Source organism: Candoia aspera, chromosome 4 (genome assembly GCF_035149785.1).
Source record: "Candoia aspera isolate rCanAsp1 chromosome 4, rCanAsp1.hap2, whole genome shotgun sequence".
Classification (NCBI taxonomy): domain Eukaryota; kingdom Metazoa; phylum Chordata; class Lepidosauria; order Squamata; family Boidae; genus Candoia; species Candoia aspera.
In genome coordinates, this window is record NC_086156.1 from 36,811,628 (window position 1) to 36,830,611 (window position 18,984).

At 35.3% G+C, this 18,984-nt stretch overlaps 1 protein-coding gene across 4 annotated transcripts in view; it reads right to left on the reverse strand.

Annotated features, from left to right (window-relative positions):
* The window catches only part of TBC1D5 (TBC1 domain family member 5), a 273,988-nt gene that overhangs the window by 47,024 nt on the left and 207,980 nt on the right, over positions 1 to 18,984 (reverse strand). For all 4 annotated transcript variants that reach the window (XM_063303859.1, XM_063303858.1, XM_063303861.1 and 1 more), the window contains exons 14-15: positions 17,520 to 17,662; positions 5,249 to 5,355 (exon numbers count right to left, since the gene is read on the reverse strand). In XM_063303859.1, coding sequence (XP_063159929.1) covers positions 5,249 to 5,355; positions 17,520 to 17,662 — 250 coding nt within the window. The remainder of the gene's footprint in view (positions 1 to 5,248; positions 5,356 to 17,519; positions 17,663 to 18,984) is intronic.

Here is an 18,984-nt window from a genome sequence, read left to right on the forward strand (position 1 = left end):
TAATTGAGACATGAAATATTTCCATCCACTAAGTTATTTTATACATAGCAATATACTTAATAGAACTCTATTAATAATCTTTACATATAAAAATGTCTCAAATGATTAAAATATTGTAGATGTTTTGAAACAAGCATTTGTTATGGTGATAGAATATTACCACCATATTATTAAGATTAAAAAAAAAACAAAATTAATAATACTCCTAAACTTTTGTATGTTTCTATATGAGGGCAATTTTTCATTCATGCAGCTAGAATTCTGTGTCTGCTGCAGACTAGATGTAATAAAAAGTCCTCCCTTGCACCTTTAATAATTATAAATGAATAACAACTCAGTATTATTTAAAGCAGTTTAAAACCCAACTCACAATATTGCTTGAAACAAACTAACAAAACAGAGTTATATACATTTTGGGAAAATAGTTATTAAGATGTGGGGCTCCTCTTGCTAGTTTCTAACACTCTTCCTAGTAATACTGTGCTAAAAGTTGAGTGTCAGTGAAGTGTAGTGGTCAGAGTCCACCCTCAGTCAGGGAAAGCTCACTGGCAGACTTTAGGCCAGTCACTGTTGTTCTTCACACACTGCTGATAAATGATCAAGCCAGTTCAATTATTTGCTCTTCTGGAAATGGAGTTTCTTCTTACTATTTTAACTGATAAAACCCCTGCTTATTATTCATCCTTCCACCACGGGAAATTTAAAATTTCAATTTAAGTTTGTTATGTAAGTCAGCCTTTGCAAATTTGGCACCATACAGTACAGATGTGTTGGACCACAAATCCTGTAATGTGAACCAGCACAACCAACTGTGAGGCTGAGTATTCTAAGAAAATTTCAATCCATTTTTGTCCTTGCTGTCTATGCAAATCTTAGGCTGATGTAAAGAGAAGGCATGACAGTTACAAGCCTGAGAGCATCTTGTAAATCATGAGGCAGAGATAAGGATTGGCTATTTAGTCAGAAAGCAAGAAAGCTTTAAAGAGCTCAAGAAAAGTTGCTTGCCTTGTAATTATGCCTAGTGCTGCAGGCTGCTAGCTAAGAAAGTCTGGAGACAGCAGCGTTGAGAGAATAATTCAAGACTATCTGTAGACTGAGAGTTCCATGAAAGCCAATCCCAAATGGCAATGTGACTGAGGGCCTGGTAATAACTGCAGAGCATTAATTCACTGACTTTTCCTTTACCGAAAGTAAAGGAGCTACAGCTGGCAACACTAAAGGATGGATGAACCCCCTCTTTAAATTTTTTGAGATGAAGTCCCTCAAGGTGATCATTTCAGGTTCCAAAAGGGAACAGTTCCAACCTACCGGGATTCTGACACCAAGCATCAGTTCAACAGGGCAGTCATACAGACAGTGGAATGGTACCTGATCAGCCTCTGTAATGGTATGTGGGCATGATCTTGGGAGACAAGGAGAAGAGGTGCAGCCAAGGGACAGTCAGATAAAAGGCAACTTAGCCTACAGCAGGAATGTGGGTGAGGGTAAGGGGCTCCAAAGGGACCCACCCTAATTTCTTGGGCTGTAAAGGGGACTGGGGGGGGGGGAGAAATGTACTTTCAGACTTGTAAGATTCTGTTAATGTAATCTTACAATAAAGTAAAATTAGCTCATCTGGTTGTGCTTCCTGTCTGGTCTTCCTCACAAGGCTGACATCAATCTTGCAAACCTGAAAGTACATTTCAGTTTCAATTTAAATTTATTATGTAAGTCAGCCTTTGCTAATTTGGCACCATACAGATATGTTGGGCCACTGGGTACTAGCTCTAGAGCTTGGGCTTTTATCCCTTCCCCAGCTGAGGAGTCCATCTATACTGGGTGGGGCCCATTTCCTGAGATAGTGGGGCATGGCTGCTTGGCTGGATATGTGGAAGCAAAATGACTCTAGCCCCTATGGAACAAGCAGAGGCCTACCTGCCTGCAACAAGCTTTTCCTCAGGGTGGGACAAGGTCTGGCTCTGCCAATATTCATAGAAACTTTGGAAAGAGGTGGAAAACAGAACATCACAAAGGTGGAATCTTCAACCTGGATGATTCCTAGGGGGAACTTGGTGAGTCTGTGTTCATAGTCTGTCAATATATAAACAAAGATGGAACAAAGCTTGTGGCATATATGGGAGCTTTGTTTCAAACAATATATCCAGGATTTTGTCTGCTACACCTTTCTGGAACTGGTTGATTAAATGGCCTGAAATCTTTTCTAAATGGATTTAGAAAAAACTAAAGAGATGTAAACTTTTCATGCACCATACTGTTTCACTTCTAGTTTACTTCAGCTACAGTCATATCATTTCTCAGACATTCATTAAAGTTTCTTTTGGAATAAATACTTCAGACAAGTACTATGAGCATTCTGATCAAAGCTAGTTGATAATTCTTTGCATATCTTCTGAAATGGAAATATTCTATATTACTGTTGAGTTTCATATTAAGCCACAGTGATAAGGTTAGAACAACCATAGCCACATACAAAGATGAAATGATTCTGCTTCTGTTGCTGTGTTAGAATTTTATTTGCTATGGGGTAAAACAGATTTGCAAAATTCACAGTTAACTTAAAACAACCTTTTATTCATAGGCTTGACTGCCTTCAGGAAGAAAAGAACATCTGGTTATTTAAGGAACACAATATGTTCATTTTCTATTACTTTTGTTTCTAATTGATTTTTTAAAAAATTTTCTTTATTTGAACAATTCAAGTTAGAACTGTTTTTAATCTCTTTACATTTTTGTGATTGCCATGCCTATGTATCTATTTTCCATGTTAAAGCATATGATGTACCAAAAAACCTGGAGGGGGGAACCTCTCCACTTATTCATTTCTCACAAGGTACATTATTCATTCAAATCCTGTCAATTCTGTATCAAGATGATTTTGAGAAATATATTTTTATTCTGAAGAAGTGCAGTTATATGGAATGTAGCATGTATATTCTGAATACATGTATTAAGTAAAAGAAAACTGGGAGTTTACCCTCCATAGCAAAATATTCCTTCCATGTATTAAACTCATTAAGCTGGATTGAGACTTAGGAAACTTTGGAGCAGTCCTAATGAAATTGCTGGAATTTAAATTAAACAGTAAATTAGGGCACAATTATTTTATCTATTTATTTATCAAATTTACATAGCCACCTATCTCATGAAAGTGACTCTGGATTTCAAAGCATCTACTCCAAGTGCAATTAAGTTTAATTCCAACTTGTACAGGCTTTGTTCTTCTAGTGGTTTGGTTTTGTAACTAACAGTGCTTTGCAAATGTTGCAGCTGAAATGATGGACTTGTCATCTTGCATTTAGTAAGATGATAGTCAAGAGCAAATAAATTTTGATAAAATCATTCAAAATACATGCAAATATATTTAGACTTATGGGCTGATTTGGCATCAACAGACATTAACAGAAGCATACAACAGAGAGTTAGAAAGTGCCATTTGGACCCTGCTCAGTGCAGGAATACAAATTAAAGAATCCCAGACAGACAGTTTGATAGTTGTCTAGCCTCTAGCTGAACACGTCGAATCAAGGGGAGAATCTTATAATCTCTCTGCATAATTGTTGCCATTGTTGAAATCTACTCACTGTTAGGATTTTCTCCCTTAATATTCAATTAGAATCTGCCTTCCTGTAATTTAAATACATTAATCTGTGTCCTGTGCTCCAGAACAAGAGATGTCTTAATCTTATTCCATATGATTTCTTTTCAGGTGTTTGATGAATACTATTGCATCTCCCACAGAATTCTTTTTTCAAGGTTTTAGCCCCCTGATCATTCTTGCTGCCCTTCTTTGAACCAGTTCTAATTTCTCTGTATTGTTTTTTTTTTGAAGGGTGCTTCCCAGAATGGACATTTTTGGAAGTAAGTATGATTCTACAAAAAATTAGGGGAGGCAGAGAGCTTGCCGGGTACTAAGAAAAATATGTAGAGGTACTTTTGTGAACCTGGGTATTGTACTGAACATCCCAGTCATATATAATCCACATTTTCTCCACAAATAAAATGAAGTTAACAACCCTTTGCTGTTATGTAATGGTTAGGCTTTATGAATGTTGATTAAATTACAGGCACCTTAACTTCAGTATGCCTGTAATGGCTGTGTTTAAAACAGCCATATGAGAAATCTCTTTTGAAGACAGAAATAGGTGTCTTATTTTTTTAAAAATACAGAAAAATAACACAGATGTTTCACATAACTTTTTTCCTGACCAATTTCTTTTGGTTATTGTCCATTTCCCAGAGTCCACAATACAGTGGACTCTGGGAAATGGACAGTAACCAAATCCATGACTGTTTTTTTTCCTGTTAAAGAACAACATGATATTTTAAAAGTACAGTAGAACTTTTTCTGCTTTAAATTTCCTAAGTGCAAAAATTTCAGATCTTCAAGATACATTCTTAGATGCTTTAAGTATGAGGTAAGATGATAGAGTTTGTTTAGCATTAAAACAAAAATTTTACGCACTTGAAGGAGGTTGGAAATATTCACATTAAAAGTAAGTTCTATACAGCTATTGAGCATATTTAAAGACATTTTTTCAGAAAGCATTAACTATGAATAGTGTATTAAGACTTCAGACTGTAAGGATGGTTCTCTAGAAATATAATCACAATTGTATATTTATTTTAAAACTTAAGGATATTTGGTGCCCAAATGGTATTTAATTTCATATATCTGGATACAAACAATTATATTAATAGTCATCTTATTGCAAACCTTAATATGTCTTTATGATAATACATTTTTGTGGCTTTAGTTACAAAAAAAAACTTGATACAGTATTTGTCAAACACACCTGTATCATTCATTAAAAAAACTGTTATTTGTCAAACACACAGGGAGAACATTTTAAATATTACGTATTTGGCTCAGATTCTTTATACTTAGAACTCAGTGAAATGAATGACTTCTCAGTAATTTTAGTCAGTCAGTTCTACATATATATGAATCTGAAATCAATCCTTAGGATTCCAACCAACAATGGTTTATATGAATGAAAAGTGAAATGGTACCAGATTTCTACCAAATAGCCCATATAATGCAGATCCTGAATTATTTTGGAAGACCATCCAAACTTTGAGAAGGTCTTTTGATGAATCTTTTTGAACTGGGCTGCTCTGTTCCATGCTCAACCCGTCCCTCCCTCTTCTGCCCCCAATTTCACTTGTTTAATTGTTTAACACATTTGGAATGTTCCATTAGTTTAGAATTTTTCAAATTTGGCAGTTGACAAAATTTAGCATAACTTACCTTTGGGTCTCTGAGAAAAAGAGCTTTCAAGATTAATGAATGAACATCTCCAATAGGTGGGTAATGCATCAGAAGGCCCAAGCAAGTCTGATAATTACTTGATATCACTAAAAGAACAGGAAATACTGTAATGAAATGGCTGATAGTTGCTTGGCTATAAGGCAGTAAAGACTTAAGTGGGCATTTCCTTATAAGGAAGGCAGAGGTGGAAAGAGAGAAGCCAGGGGTAGGGGAAAACTGGTAGGTAGAGAAAGGAAAAGGTGATAACTAGCATATTTATAGTTATATTTGTTAGACATTGTGAAAAAAATAAGCATATTTGTAAGTTCTGTATTTCTAAATAGAAATCACTTATATCTATATTATCTATTAATATACTTGTACAGTTAAATAAAGTTTTAAATTATTTATAAATACTTGGTCCATCAATAAAGGAAAGGCAGACTACATTAATCATCCCCATGATTAAAATACTAAGTAATCAGAAAGAAGAACAGGAGGAAGAGGAGGAGAATTGCTAAGGGAAAGGATTCTATCAATATCAGAACTCATCATTTTGGGGTAGTGGTGGTGAAATTTTAGAACTGCACTTATTTAGGCCCAAAACAAATTTAAAATTATGATAATTCTGTTCAAATAAACCCAGTATCATCAAAATACACTTTACTCTTTTCCACATCCAGTGTGTTTAATATATTCTAGATGTGTTCTAAACACATCCAAAGCTTTTTTCAATAAATTTTATTACAAGTTTTACAAAGAACATAAAAACACAAACCAATAGAGAGTAAAAAGAAAAAAGACAGAAAAAAAGAAAAAAGCTAAAGTACAGAAAGAGTAAAAAGAAATAGAATAAGCTTCTGATTTCCTTTGCAGTAAATATACGTACTATTACAAAATTACCTCTTACTCTATGATTACAAAAAAAGCTGTTTTTTCTATTATCCAATTCTTTTCTAATCATCAAAACCACAAGTCGTAAGTGCATTTCTTCCCGTTTCATGCAAAAAGTCTATAAGGGGTTTTCAGTCAGCCATAAATGTAAATATTATTTTTTCTCTAATCAAAGAACTTAATTTGGCCATCTTCACAAGTTCCATCATCTTCACCAACCATTCCTCCATTGTGGATAGAGTTGAACCTTTCCATTTTTGAGCATATAGTAGTCTCACTGCAGTTGTCAAATACAAAAACTAAGTTCCATGACTTTTTTCTAGTTGCCGCCGATTAGTCCTAAAAGGAAAGTCTCTGGATTCAGTCAAACTTTAACCTTTAAAATCTTTTGAATTAATATATGTGTTTGTGTCCTTTTTTTTTTTGCTTTTTTACACTTCCATCAAACATGATAAAATGTCCATGTTTTTCACATTTCCAGCAAAGATTTGCAAACACATCCAATACCATCAACATAACTAGGACTGATCATGACTAACATCTTGATTTCAACGTATTCTAAACTGGGACCAACTATGCTCTAGAACAACTTTGTTTCAATTTAATTCCCAAACAATTGATAATAAACCTGATTTCATTCTATTCATAAAGAACAGAGTTTCATCCCAATCCCTCTTAAAATTAAGCTCTGTTAGATTTCTAATTCTAGGAGGTAAGCTAAGTTACCTTATGACTATCTTTATCTGGCAAGGTAGGGAAAATGAACTTAATTATAAGTGAAAATAAATACGTATCTTCAGGTAGCTACCTACTTATTATGTAAACTACTTTATTTCTTTAGTACAGTCTAAACCTTGACACTACATCTGCTGGAACTGTCTAAGCAGTTCCTGATAGTTACTCTTAAATTATTTGCCCTACAGATCATTCCTATGCGGTATTATTTTGCAAGCATATTTTAGAACAACTTTAACTGTTTTTAAAAATTTCAGTTATATAAACAATATTCTTTTCATTAATTAAAAATCTTGGAGATAAATCTTCTAGGAGGACAAGGAAATATCACTACAACTGAATGAAAATCATACAAATATATTGGCTGTTTCAGAGAACTGAACATTTAAGAGAATGATCCTGTCCCCCTCTCCTTTCATGTGAGTCATCCTTTCGTGCCTTCCCATCTTTCCCTGAAGAAGTTGATGAGGAAAAGATGCAGGACAGGGCAAAAATGAATAATTATAATTGGTAGTGGAAGGCACTTTATCATCTTCATTTCTGCTGCTGATCCGACAGCTTGTAATTTTATAATCTGCTTTCATTTGTAAAGCTTTCACTTATCTTGCTCATTCTTTATCTGTTCTGTTTCTTTTTTCTTTTGTTTTTCTTGTTCATGTTCAGATACCTGCTTTTTTCTCCCTTTCTACTTGAAGTTAGTATAATGAATGGAATACAATGGGTTCAGTCAAGAAATCTTTCTGCTGAATATAATAAATGGACTATGCATTATATAGAACCAATCAAATGAAATGTAGCACACTATAAAGGCAGTTATGATAAGAAATCCTTCAACATTGTTTTATAAACAATGTTGAAAGTAGTTAGCAGGTCCTTAATGGGTTTTGTGAAGTGGCATTTGATTTATTTTCTTCAAACACTCCTTTTTAACACTCTAACTGAAACCAGATTTTATACTTTCTCTGTTGTTTGTCTCTTGGAAATAAGACTAGGAATGATATAATTTTTAAATAATTTTGGTAAATGGATTGGATTCAATAATGATCAGAATATTGACACTAAATAAGTTACAGGTGCTATAAAACAGCAACCAAGAAATCCTTGTATATAAATAATTATGAACAATGGTGGGAGACTAAGCAACTTTTGTTTTGTTTTGTTTTGAAATATAGCTACGGAAGAGTGTTAGGGTTAATTAATGTCCATATTACTTAAAATGTAACCTTAAGGTCATTTAAGGACTGATGCAGGGATAAATCTCATAAAGAAATGAATAAATCCCATTGTGTTCATTTACACTTTAGTAATTTAGTAAATGTGTTTAGATTTGCAGTCTTAATACTGAAATTCATTCAAAATCAACATAAATGAATATAATTTGTTGTTTATTCGTTTAGTCGCTTCTGACTCTTCGTGACTTCATGGACCAGCCCACGCCAGAGCTTCCTGTTGGTCGTCAACACCCCCAGCTCCCCCAGGGACGAGTCCGTCACCTCTACAATATCATCCATCCACCTTGCCCTTGGTCGGCCCCTCTTCCTTTTGCCCTCCACTATCCCTAGCATCAGCATCTTCTCCAGGGTGTCCTGTCTTCTCATTATGTGGCCAAAGTATTTCAGTTTTGCCTTTAGTATCATTTCCTCAAGTGAGCAGTCTGGCTTTATTTCCTGGAGGATGGACTGGTTTGATCTTCTTGCAGTCCAAGGCACTCTCAGAATTTTCCTCCAACACCACAGTTCCAAAGCATCAATCTTCCTTCTCTCAGCCTTCCTTATGGTCCAGCTCTCGCAGCCATATGTTACTAGGGGGAACACCATTGCTTTAACTATGCGGACCGTTGTTGTCAGTGTGATGTCTCTGCTCTTCACTATTTTATCGAGATTTGTCATTGCTCTTCTCCCAAGGATTAAGCGTCTTCTGATTTCCTGACTGCAGTCAGCATCTGCAGTAATCTTTGCACCTAGAAATACAAAGTCTTTCACTGCTTCTACATTTTCTCCCTCTATTTGCCAGTTATCAATCAAGCTGGTTGCCATAATCTTGGTTTTTTTGAGGTTTATCTGCAAGCCAGCGTTTGCACTTTCTTCTTTCACCTTCAACATAAGGCTCCTCAGTTCCTCTTCGCTTTCAGCCATCAAAGTGGTATCATCTGCATATCTGAGATTGTTAATGTTTCTTCCAGAGATTTTAACTCCAGCCTTGGATTCCTCAAGCCCAGCATGTCGCATGATGTGTTCTGCGTACAAGTTGAATAGGTAGGGTGAGAGTATACAGTCCTGCTGTACTCCTTTCCCAATCTTAAACCAGTCCGTTGTTCCGTGGTCTGTTCTTACTGTTGCTACTTGGTCATTATACAGATTTCTCAGGAGGCATACAAGATGACTTGGTATCCCCATACCGCTAAGAACTTGCCACAATTTGTTATGGTCCACACAGTCAAAGGCTTTAGAATAGTCAATCAAAGAGAAATAGATGTTTTTCTGAACTCCCTGGCTTTTTCCATTATCCATCGGATATTGGCAATTTGGTCCCTAGTTCCTCTGCCTTGTCTAAACCCAGCTTGTACATCTGGCAATTCTCGCTCCATGAATTGCTGAAGTCTACCTTGCAGGACCTTGAGCATTACCTTACTGGCATGTGAAATGAGTGCCACTGTTCGATAGTTTGAACATTCTTTCGTGTTTCCCTTTTTTGGTATGGGGATATAAGTTGATTTTTTCCAGTCTGATGGCCATTCTTGTGTTTTCCAAATTTGCTGGTATATAGCATGCATTACCTTGATAGCATCATCTTGCAAGATTTTGAACAGTTCAGCTGGGATGCCATCGTCTCCTGCTGCCTTGTTATTAGCAATGCTTCTTAAGGCCCATTCAACCTCACTCTTCAGGATGTCTGGCTCTAGCTCACTGACCACACCGTCAAAGCTATCCCCGATATTGTTATCCTTCCTATACAGGTCTTCTGTATATTCTTGCCACCTTTTCTTGATCTCTTCTTCTTCTGTTAGGTCCTTGCCATCTTTGTTTTGGATCATACCCATTTTTGCCTGGAATTTACCTCCAATGTTTCTAATTTTCTGGAAGAGGTCTCTTGTCCTTCCTATTCTATTGTCTTCTTCCACTTCCGTGCATTGCTTGTTTAAAAATAATTCCTTATCTCTTCTGGCTAACCTCTGGAATTTTGCATTTAATTGGGCATATCTCCCCCTGTCACTGTTGCCTTTTGCTTTCTTTCTTTCTTGGGCTACTTCTAGAGTCTCAGCAGACAGCCATTTTGCCTTCTTGGTTTTCTTTCTTTGGGATGTATTTTGTTGCCGCCTCCTGAACAATGTTGCGAACTCCTGTCCAGAGTTCTTCCGGGACCCTATCTACTAAGTCCAGTCCCTTAAATCTATTCTTCACCTCCACTGCATATTCCTTAGGAATATTAGTGAGCTCATATCTAGCTGATCTGTGGGTCTTCCCTAATCTCTTGAGTCTGATCCTAAATTGTGCAAGAAGAAGTTTGTGATCTGAACTACAGTCAGCTCCAGGTCTTCTTTTTACCCACTGTATAGATGTCTGCCACCTTTGGCTGCAAAGGATGTAGTCAATCTGATTTCAGTGTTGTCCGTCTGGTGAAGTCCATGTATAAAGCCGTCTCTTAGGTTTGTTGGAAAAGAGTGTTTGTTATGTAGAGTGAGTTGTCTTGGCAAAATTCTATCAGCCTATGTCCTGCTTCGTTTTGTTTTCTCAGGCCATGCTCACCTGTAATTCCAGGTGTCATTTGACTGCCCACCTTAGCATTCCAGTCTCCTGTGATGAAAATAACATATCTTTTAGGCATGTTGTCCAGTAGGTGCTGTAGATCCTCATAGAACTGCTCTACTTCAGCTTCTTCGGCATCTGTGGTTGGGGCGTATATTTGGATCACTGTGATGTTAGATGGCTTGCCCTGAATTCGAATTGAGATCATTCTATCATTTTTTGGATTGTATCCAAGCACTGCTTTAGCCACTTTACTATTAATTATGAAGGCTACTCCATTTCTTCTGTGGTCTGCTTGTCCACGGTAGTAGATCTGGTGATCATTTGATGTGAAGTGGCCCATTCCAGTCCATTTCAGTTCACTGACACCCAAAATGTCTATCTTTAATCTTGACATCTCACTAATAACCACATCCAATTTGCCCTGGCTCATAGATCTTACATTCCAGGTTCCAATGGTGTGTTGATCCTTAGAACATCGGATTCACCATTCACCACCAGCACCGTCGACCGCTAGCTGTCCTTTCGGCTTTGAGCTAGCTGCGTCATCACATCTGGGGCTAGTTGAACTCATCCTCTGTTCCTCCCCAGTAGCATTTTGACCATCTTCCGACCTGGGGGTCTCATCTTTCGATGGTATACCAACATATCTGTGGTTGTACTGATCCGTTTAGGTTTCACGGCAAGAATACTGGGGTGGGTTGCCATTACCTTCCCCAGGGATCGCATTTAGTCTGACCTCTCTGTCATGACCTTCCCATCTTGGGTGGCCCTTCACAGTTTAGCTCATGGCATCATTGAGGTGCTCAAGCTCCAGCACCATGACAAGTAACGATCCTTTGCTGAAGAAATGAATATAATAGCCTAATGAATATAATGATAATTCAAACACTGATTTGAATAATTTACAAGTTACATAAATTACTTTATGGTACAATCCTATATAATCTTATGAATTGGGGATGATATAGATAAATGTACTTAGAAGTAATCTATATTTAGTGGTATTTAACCTCAAATGAGCACATTTAAAGAAATCCTTGTATCTCGGATCAAAATTCTGTAACAAAGAAAACAAAAGTTCTGCAAAATATCACACAACTTATGGGAAAGACACAAGAAAACCCATAGAATGGCAAAGATTATTACTTATTGCATCTTAAATTCTCAATAAGATAAAAAAACAAGGTACTTATGGAATTTCTATCCAATTTATAAAATAGATTCTAAATTACAGCACATGAATCAGTATTAAATTTGTTTGCAAACAACTGCAAAAGTGTTAAACTTCTAGCACAAGGCAAATTTAAAAAGGACAGTCATTATTAGTGATTTTAAAAGCTTATAATAACACAGGTGCCAACGTCCATGTCTCATTGTTTTCCAGAGAGAAAATTATGTAGGTATCTTTATGTGGTATTACTTCCTAAATCCTGAAGCCTAATAGGATTAATACCTCTGATCCTGTTTCTTAATAATTCTTTGCTGGACTGCGCTTACTTGGTTTCTGATGCAGCAATATGTTGATTGCTATACTGGGGCAGAGGGATGGAGATTTATACAAGTTGTATTGTCATATGTGTAATGCAATGCCACAGCGGTGAAAATGAACAGAATTACAGTTGCTTTTCTGTGAACTGAAGTAGGCCGGGTTATTTGTAACTTCTTATGTGCTTTTTCTCATATGGGGTCTGGCTGAGCTTTTTTGGGGAGAAACAAATTTCCTTTCCAGCAGACATGCTTAAAGCATGTGCTTTAAATCATGCCTTCCTGCTCAGAACTTTGACAACTGCAGTAATGGCATCATCTAAGATATTACTTTGTTTCCACCATGTTTGAATCAGCAGTATGGGAAATATATTGTAAATATGTGCATAGTATTCCACAGAGCTGTTAATTAAATTGATGATGGTGGCATAGGTAAAGGCCAGCTGCCAAAAAAGCTTAGCAAGAGAGACTGAAAATGCCTCCAGGTTTTCCCAATGCTAGTAATCGTTAAAAAATTCAGACAGCAATTGATATGATACAGGGATATTCTGGCTTTATGAAAAGCCATGCACACACTCGTATTTTTTAAAAAACAAATAACAAACACCCTTTTATTTACTTTAGACACCCAATTCATTTGTTTGTTTGGTCTGGTCATTGCGAAAAATGTTTTGATTTTTCAGGAGGGGGGGTTGTCATGAAATGTTTACTTCATACGGTGTTTCAAGAACTACTGTTTAACGGGAACAACTGCAAATACAAATCAATTTCTTGTAAAAGAATGAAACACAAGATACAATCTAAACTGTGAAGACTAAGCAAGCAGAGAAGAAACTGTTCTTTCATCAGTGCCTGAAAACAAAACAAATAGAAGAGTGCCAGATGTTAAGCTTTCCTCAGCATCAAAAAATACTGATAATATTAAACACGCAAAGAGGGTTTCCACTGAGTAGATTATAGCATCTAGAAATTTCTCTCCCTAGAGAATACTAACCTGTAGTCTGTCTTCTTTTTTTAAACTGTAATTTTTCCTCACAAGTGTAAGGTGAAAACATGTACAACTTTATATGTAATATGTGGCATCATCATCATCATCATTAAATATATATAATATTGGCTGACTCCAAATGGCTCACATAAAAATAATAAAAAGGCTCCATCCACCCTAGCCTGAAGCCTGGGAAGAAAGCTACTAGCTCATCTTTCAAGGCAGGAGGAGAAAACCTTCATAAATTCAAATTGGTAGATGCCTTGTATGATGTAATATTGAAATAAAAATAAATTTATGAATTAAGGGAGTAATTCCATTTACGTTCCAATTGATTAACTGAGATGCTAACAATACCTGGGGTTTAAACTGAAGGAGAAAATGATTTGTTTTTGGAATGAGATTTGGTGCGTAACAGATCTCTGAGTCTAACAGGCCTTAAAGTAAGTAGAGCTTAGATAAGCCTAGACGTTTTGGCAGTGGGAGTGGCACTATATTCTAAATAAATAAGTAGGCTTAGACATAGGATGGCACAATAAATCACAGGAGGTATTATGAGTTCTCTTAGAGAGATGGGCAGAGGTTTCTTCTCAGAAGACCGAGCATTAAGGTCACTGAGCACAAAGGCTAAAACACCCCTCTGTTAACGTCAGGTATGCCAGCCCATGTTTGTTCCAAATGGTGAATTTTGGTTGACTCCAACCCTGTCAGTCTTCAGGAAGGCTCTAAAAACTTGGCTTTACCCTGAACCCCATCCTCTGGGCCAGGACGACAGGTGAGATTGTTTTTTGAAAGGTTGGGTGTCTGTTTGGTGGGGCCCAAATATATATTGTTATGTTGATTTTGGCTTTATTCTTGTTGATGTTGTTGGTTTTAAGTGTAGTGTTGCTTTCCTCTGTTTGTATTAATGTACACTGCTTGTGGAGGCATAGATGGCAAGTACTTATTTTATTACAGCGTGTTGTAAAAGGCAAGTCTTCAATCATGCATTTATGACTAAATATGAAGACAACTGATCTTTTGCAAGAAGTTAGCTTTGTTTAAAAATGCCTTATGTGAACCTTTCAGGATGTGTAAAATCAAGCAAATCTATAGACAGATGTTCTGATAAACCTGGTTGGCTATTTTGATAATTAATAGCTGCCCAGAGTCGTTGCATGCGAGATGGGCGGTAGAAAAATATGACAAACAAACAAATAAAGTTGATCAAACATGGCCAAGATTGCACTATGGTGTTCAAAATAATAATTTCAAAAGATGGTGGTTACAGTTATAAGTTTAGAATTTATAAAAAGAGCAGACTGTTAAACATTTATAAGACTGTGCAGTCTTGGATAACATTATTTAAATTATGCAAAAAGAATTCTGAATTTAGAATTTCAAAGCATGCATCATAACAAAAGTTTGATATATAATTAGCTCTGTATTCAATGTTTACACACGCATACCCTTCGCTACTTTCTCTTAAGGTCCCTGTCACAAATAAATAAATAAATTAGGCATTTGTAAGGAAATGAAAATAGGATTGGGGTGAACAAAGCTCTGCTCCCAAAGAGCTTCTTCTGATCCTATGACTCATGTCTGCTGTCTTTTCCTTTCCTGAGGCCTCACAAAAACTTATGCTGGAGTAGGAGGATGGCAACAGCAGAACTTCCCTAAGAAAGAATTTCTTAATATATTACATTATTATTACACCCATCATTTATCTTCTGAAGGATTTGGGCAAAATGAAAATTTTAAGGAGCCTTATCTAATATTCTCTCAGTGGATGTGTTCAAAGTCACTCTAAAAAAATAAACAATATTAGTAGATCATATAAATATAGTTTTCCTAATTCATACTGATCATTATAATGCTCTGATTTATTTTAGAGGATTCAGTTTGTACTTCTACATTATATTTGAAATGGATAATTTCCAGTCTCCTTTAAAAATAATCATGGAAAAAGTTCTTTTTTTCATAAAAAATATTCTAGAAACGTAGCTCATTTTATCTGGAAATTAATCCAACATTTTTTCTTTTGCAGTCATTATACCTGAATTCTTGGATTCAAACAAGGTCAATTTCCCATGCAACATTCTCTAAAAAGTCATTTTGGACTCACATAAATTGTGTTATCATTTTCTGGATCGTGGTCTATATATTGATAGCCTGTCTGAATACATGCTCCCATGGCTGAATCCAGTCATTTTTATTTACCTTTTATTTACTATTCTTTGAATGTTCTCATTCAGGTAATTTAAGAAATGGTTAATCCTTAGATAATTTCTTTAAAAAATAAGCATACAGGAAAAATATATCAAAGAAACTACAGAAGTAATTCCTCACTGCCATCCCACCCCATCCCAAAAATTGGGAAAGCAGCATATTCAGTAGCCATGGAATACTGAACATCAATTAGAAAAACAATTTGGAAATCTGCAATAAGAAAAATGGAATTCAAAAACCATACTGGAGAAAAATTTGGCTGGTTGACATCCTGAATAGGAGCATTGCTAATATATATGGAACAGATATGTTGCTTTAATATATCACTCTTTATATAATTCAGTAATGCTATTTTTGTTTATTTTATTATTCATTCACTATTAGTTTTACATCCCACCTTTATTTTGTTTAACTCAAGGTAGTGTACACAATATTCCTTCCTCCTATTTTGCCCACCACTACAACCCTGTGATGTAGGTTGGGTTGACAGTGTGTGACTGGCCTGAAGCCATCCAGCTGGCTTTCATGTCTAAAAGAGAACTAGAACTCATGGTTCCTCAGTTTCTAGTCCAGCACCTTAACCACCACACCAAACAGTTTTATTTGCTTATAGAAAAACAGTGAGTACATTGCTTATGTTAAGGATGTACTTATTGGAACAAGTCAGCTGTGTTTAAAATGCCTTATGTGAATCTTTCAGAATGTATAAAACCAAGCAAATCTATAGACAGGATATTTTTCAGATAATTTGGCAGTTTGCACTTTGAGTGGGTTTAAAATTCAACGAAACATCCATTTCCAACTTGTCTGCCGTTTGCATCAAGTGTGATTAAATTCTCAAATCTCTATTTTGTTTAACCTTTATTGCAACTTCAGACATAATAGAGGTTACCTGTAAGATCAACTCTTAAATAATGCTCCATTTTATAAACTCCTCTCTCAGCTTTATATTAATTTTTATTCTATTACTATGTGATCTATTGTAAGTTTATTGCCTACATAGAAAGATCTTTGCTGGACTCAGAAGAGCCCTCAAAGTCTATCAAAGACTACATCTACTTTCATATAGAAGAATTTCTGAAGTTTTTAGCATTGTGTAAGAGATGGCGATGAGAAATACTCAGCTTGCAAGCTTCCCATTACATTTGTGCTGAGGTTTGAACACCATCTCCTTTGCTTCACTGGTATTGTGCAGAAAAGCCTAGGATTAAGCCGTGTTTTAAAAAATAAAACTACATTTTTATAGCATAGAAAAATGTATGAGCATTAATTCAATGTGCTATAGAAAACAATCTAATCAAAGAAAAGATCTAACTGAGGCTGGGGATACAGGCAGGCCAACCCAAATCATTTTTAGATGAAATCAAAATGTATTTTTGGAGCCAACCTCACATTTTCTGAGCATTGAGAATGGAACATTTGAGGCAACACGCTATTTAAAAAAAATCAAATGTGAATAATTGTTTTCAAGATTTGGCTATAAAAAGGTGTACAGGTGTGTTGGAGGCTTGGGTGACTCCTTCAGGTCAACTAAAGAACACTATTTTTTTTTAGAGGTGTATCAACAAAGGTGTTACAGATTTTTTCATTTAGAATATTAGTAGATTCATAAACTAGAAGGCCCAATTATTAATAACTATTTACTTCATTTATCTTGTGCTTTCAGACATGTTCATCAAACAATTGAGATAATTTTGCAATTACATTACAAATGTATTTTATTTACTTCTAAGCTGCCCAAGATCCCTAAGCTCTATTTGCTTAAGAAAGATTTTTAACTCCAAATTTTCTATAACAGATTATGTATCTATCTAAAAATCAGAGTTTTCTCTAAAAATTCTCAAATTATAATAAACATTCTGAATTAATTGGAATAAATGACATACTAAATATGGTTAATAAAAAGAGAAAGGGAGAGGAAGAGAGTATAAAATATTTTACTCAGTATGTAATATCTGACAGAAGGTGGCGATCTATACTTATTTTGGACAGTACTTAATTCAATTCTACTTAGAATTCTGTATATTAGAAGAAGCCTAGCAGGAATACGAGCATTAACATGATTTTTACTATTAATGTAATGGCTTTCATATGATAACAATTAGACACCATCTATTTCTTAAAAAAAAAACAATTTATCAAGTAGAAAAATAATGGATATTGTACAAAAGTAAGCTATATGTATTACTTAAAATATGATAAGAATACTCACATGCATCTCTAATATATAGCAACATGGCTAAGAAAATGTAGTCAACTAAATCAAGGGTGATGCTGTCAGCAAATAAAGCATCCCAGACAACAAGAAGGTCCTGAAGGAGAAATTCTCGTCCAAATAGAAGCCTTATCCATCGTCTAGAAAGAAATTCCAAGGAACACATCATAAACTGCACATCACAGATGAGGATTAATAATTCACAGAGAAATTCAAGGCATACCAATTTATTACATAACTAGATGTACCACACATGATTGTAGTTGGAGGCACATTAAATGATTTGGTTTGAAATTTCTTTATGAAAGTAGTGCTAAGACTGGATTCAACCCCCTGTATGTAAACCTATATGTGGTTCAGAAAATGTCAAATTCTGTATTAACCTGATTATTTAAAGAAAGGTATTAAGGTCTTTAAAAGCACTACTTTTGAAATGCTGTTAAATTGGTAGGTTGTATTAGCAAAACTTTGTACCATCTTATATTCCTGATGAGCTCATTTATAAAATTGTTATGGAACTGATCAAATGTTTATGGAGTGTGTCTTCCTTCTGCTTTAATAGGTCTTAGATAACTGAGCCAAATGCTTTGTTTGAATATGGCATTAAACCAAATTAGTAAGTAGTCACTTAGAGTATAAAGTTATAACCACTAGAGGTAACTTTCAGCTTTGTTTTATGCTACTAGATGATGCAATTAAAACTAAGAAATATAATAAAATTCTTTATATAATTTAAATGACAAATACAATACAACACAGTATATCTTCCGCATGCTACAAATTGGAACTTCTAAAACTTAAAAAGGTGGAGGAAACACAGAACAGAGTTAATTTTTGCACAATTAATTCTACTAATATTCTGCACAAGATGTGGAAGATTACTCCTTGGTGTACAAAAATTACTACTTTTCAGTGTCACAAATATTACTTGGGCTGTGCATGAAATATCTCTCTTTTCACCAAACTTTTATGACTTGCGGATCATGAGAAATGTATATTAGGTAGTGATAAAAACAGATAAAACTAATACACTACGAAGAATGTATGTCTCTGTGGGCAGAGGGAGGGGAATACACTGTGATATAATAGGATTAGACTTTTTTCAAAATCAGAAACCCCCTTTTCTTTATCTTTTTATTAAGCAGTGTTAACTGTTTATAGGTAATATAAATATTTTATTGTGCTTAAACCCAATTCTGTCAGTGTAGCTTTTTTCTTTTGTTTTTAAATTGCCTCTTGGGAATATTATGCATGCGAACCAAGAGTTACTATGTTTTCACAGAAGTAGAGGGTTAATGGACTTCTCTGCTTTTAAAATCAAAAGGATCTCAGCCTTGCAGACTCAATGGGTATGTACAATTCACACAATTGAAAATTGCTGTATTCTAACTGCTACCTGTTCCTTTTCAGCAACATTATAGTTTCCATAAACCAAGGACCCCTATCATCTCTAATGGCTTGA